The sequence below is a fragment of the Setaria viridis genome, chromosome 5 (genome assembly GCF_005286985.2).
Source record: "Setaria viridis chromosome 5, Setaria_viridis_v4.0, whole genome shotgun sequence".
In the NCBI taxonomy this organism is placed as follows: domain Eukaryota; kingdom Viridiplantae; phylum Streptophyta; class Magnoliopsida; order Poales; family Poaceae; genus Setaria; species Setaria viridis.
The window spans coordinates 14,180,748-14,184,432 of NC_048267.2; the positions used below are offsets into that span (position 1 = coordinate 14,180,748).

At 53.6% G+C, this 3,685-nt stretch overlaps 1 protein-coding gene across 1 annotated transcript; it reads right to left on the reverse strand.

Annotated features, from left to right (window-relative positions):
• Nucleotides 1-763: 763 nt before the first annotated feature.
• On the reverse strand, nucleotides 764-3,333 carry LOC117855609 (uncharacterized). The gene has a single exon (XM_034737993.2). The coding sequence runs from the start codon at nucleotides 3,264-3,266 to the stop codon at nucleotides 1,062-1,064; it is 2,205 nt and encodes a 734-aa protein (XP_034593884.1). The 5' UTR covers nucleotides 3,267-3,333; the 3' UTR covers nucleotides 764-1,061.
• Between the last annotated feature and the right edge of the window lie 352 nt (nucleotides 3,334-3,685).

The following is a 3,685-nucleotide window of genomic DNA, read 5'->3' on the forward strand; positions in this document are numbered from 1 at the left end:
CCAATGGCTACAGGTCAATGAATTCACAAAGCTAGATATGGTAGTTCCAATAATCCTTGGTGTTAGAGTTCTGTCAAACATTCCATGCATACTATTCATCTTGATAGCATAATTTGAAACAAAAGCAGTCGTTAGCAAAAAGATAACCATGCCATTATTAGACATATGGATTATTCATAAATTAAATTTAGTATTTGGACTCCAAACTCTTGAAGATGGTAGGATTCCTCTAGAACTTTACTGCAAAGTTATTCAAACTTTAAAGAGAGGTGCCACAGAAATAGCAAGGAAGGAGCCTAATCGATCAAAGTTGGCTGCAATCTTGCAAGACATAAAAGACCTAAAGGAAAGCTATGTGAAGCTGGAAGTGAATGGGATAAAGAGAGATAAAAATTTAATTGCTCATGAATTAGCATAAAGTAATAAACAGCTCAGATGTTTGGATTGCTGTAGTACCGAGTTTCCTAGAGAAGCCGCGATACAAAATGATTGTAATCCTGGTTAAGTAATGAAATATCTCTTTTCCCGCAAAAAGAAAAAAACTTTAAAGAGATGCTATGGAGGAGGATTATGGAACGTCAGCATCATTTTGGCATGATATGCTTCTCTTTATGCTTCCTTTTAATTTGAATTAATTTTAAGTGATCTACAAATTTGTTTATGCCATTCTTCCTTTTCTTTTGCGGCACAAGTTCCATAGAATTTTGCCAATTTTTAAATCAAAACTTCATTACACATGCTAGAATCTGGAAAAGGCATCACGTTCCAAACAAAGTAGATACTGTATTTCATTAACACAGACACACGATACAAGTCCTGGAATAGAAAGTCAAAGTACAAAGATACTACCGTAGCTTCAAAGACTAAGGATCAAACCCATACAAAAGAAGTAATTTGCATAGAAACGAGCTACAGCCTACAAGACAACGTAATTTGCATACTAGTAATTTTACGAGCACGATGCATCCTTATTGCATGGAGAAAACATAGACTACACGACGCACAGAGGTAAAAGCATGTTGGCTACAGTCCAGGCTTCACCTGGCTCCACTGCCACTGGTTTACGGGATTGCACCGCCACCACCTGGCATGTCAGGCTCAGGCCTGGTGGTGACGCCGGCGTGGAGAAGCAGCGCCCAGACGAGCGTGATAAACTCGCCGCCGCGCGCCATGGCCTGGACGTGGCCCTTGACGTTCTCCGACGGCGCCACGTAGAGTGCCATCTCCGACCAGAAGTCCGCCAGGATCCGGCACGCCGACGCCTCGTCGTCGGTGTACTGCGCCACCAGGTGCCGCCCGAGCTCCGCGCCCCGCCGGAGCACGGTGTCCCGCGACGCCTCGCTCAGCGCGGCCACCAACCGCCCGTACCTCCCCTCTGCCGACTCGCCGCCGCTGTCCGCCCCAAGCGCTGCGCGCGCGTCCTCCGACACCTCCTTGTACCGTTTGTTGGACCACTCGGCGCAGTCCGGAAGCAGCTCCGGCGCCGCCGCCACCAGGTACGCAAAGTAGTTGGAGAGGTGGCTGGCGGCGATCATGTCCGGCGTGGCCGACGTCGACTTCATCTCGAAGAGCCTCGTGGCGACGTGCCACGCGAGGATCAGCTCGGTGGTGCTGCTTCCGTCGCTGTCCCACGGCAAGCTTTTCTGGGTACCGTACAGGGCCCAGTCAACCGTGGCGCCGACTCGCCTCGTCGCCGCGCCGCTGTCTTTGCTCAGCCTCCCGTAGCTGTTCAACAGCGACCTGATCACCGCGTCCTTCACGTCCGGCGACACCTCGATCGACCTCATGAGCCCCGCTTTGCCGTAAGACTTCTCCGAGAGGAACCCGGCGGTGCGCCGGCGGAACCGGCGAGGCTCTAGCACCGAGTTCTGCCCAATCTTGTCGCGCCACCGCCTCGCTGGCCTGAGACGCAGCACCGCCGTGAGCGCCGCGTGGACGCAGCCGGAGCGGCGCCATGACTTTTCGTGCCTCATGTAGTGTCCAAGCAGGGCCATCTTGGTCCAGTTGGAACACACGCCGGCGACGATCTCCCATGCCTCGACGAGCACGACGGCAAGCAGGAGGGAGACAGTGATGACCTTGTAAGCAGTGGAACTTATCAGATTATCCTTGACCAGATAAATCCATCCCACGGCTACGGCTCCGACGATGATGAGGACGGAGCAGAGGTAGTTGAGAGCGGCACACCACCCGCCGAAGATGCACAGCGGGATGGGAGAGTAGTAGAAGTCACTTGCAAACCAGAGCTCGTCGACGAGGACACGGAACACTCGGTCGGTGTTAACCCCGGCGCCGACGCTGTCCATGCCTCTGAGAACAAAGTCAAGGGCCTCCCCTGATCCGGCGTCAGCCAGGGGGTACCCTGACAGCCGCCGCCGCAGGAGCTTGAACAGCGAGTAGGAGAGGCAGAGGTCTCTGAGCTCCTGCCGCTGGGCGAGGATGCCGTCGCCGTGCTCCGCCAACCTCCACACGCGGTCAAGCGTGACAAGGCTGCTGAGCTTGTCCTCAAGAACGTCGTTCTTGACGCGGTACCCCTGAGCAGTCTCCTCGACGAGCTTCTTCGTCTCTCCCATCACTATGTAACGTGGCACCTGCTCGTCGCCGTCGCCGACGAGCTGCGCCATGTAGCCGGCGATGAGCCGGGCGTTCTTGCCGAGAGCGAACGAGCCGCTCGCGCTCCAGAAGGCGGCCAGCTTGAGCGCCACCTTAGCGGGGCCGAGCGCACAGAACGCGACGAAGACGGCTCTATTGCTCTCCACCCATCCCGCCAAGGGAAAGCACATCACAATCAGCCACCCGACCCAGCCGTACCTGAACGCAAGCTCCCAGGGGGAACTATTGATCCTCTGCCCGTCGATGCTGACGTCGCCGGCGGCAGGCGAGGCCGCGGCGGCGGTGACGGCCGCCGCCGCGACGTCGGCGTTGCACTTGATGGTGAGGATAAGCACGGTCCACAGGAGGACGGTCCACATGTCCTTGATTTCTGGTTTGCATTCTTCAAGTTCGGCTTTTGGCAGAGACTTGTCGCACGGCTTCTTCTTCGATGCGCTGCTCAGCAAGAAGGAGATGATGGAGGACGTGAGCGGCAGGAACACGACGGAGAAGCCCCACACCAAGAAGCGGACCGCCGGGTGGCGGCAGCGGCGGCGGCCATACGTGCTCAGAGCCACCAGCGAGACGCTGAGCACGGCGGCGGCGATGATCCCTCCATTCACGACATCTTTACGGGTCAGCGTTACACCGAAGATATTAAAATCATCATCCATGTCTATCTGGGTACTTCCCCCTTCCCTCACTGTAGTAGTAGTAGATATGATGGAGTGCTGCGTGGCTGCGTGCGTATATATAGAAAGAGAACCCAACGGCGGGGAGTGTGATCTTCAAGGGTTTGAGGAAGCATAGTTGACTTCGGCGTGGCACAACTTCACTCGGCCAAAAGCCGTGTTTGGAATTTTCGTCGGATTTACTATTTTACTAGGATCGTACCCGTGCGTTGCTACGGGCAGCAATATATTTATATTGCAATCCACGGAGCATTCAACAAGATAATGATTATGTGAAAATAAACTTGAACATTAAAAAAAATTTAATCGAAGAATGTACTCATATTAAATGCACTGCTCCGAAGACTGAATGGTAATAAAAAGAGACATGAAAGTCTAAAGCCCACATTGATCATGTACTT

What these genes read in the sequence shown, in the direction of transcription:
- LOC117855609 (XM_034737993.2), bottom strand. Translation starts at nt 3,266, where the DNA reads ATGGATGATGATTTTAATATCTTCGGTGTAACGCTGACCCGTAAAGAT.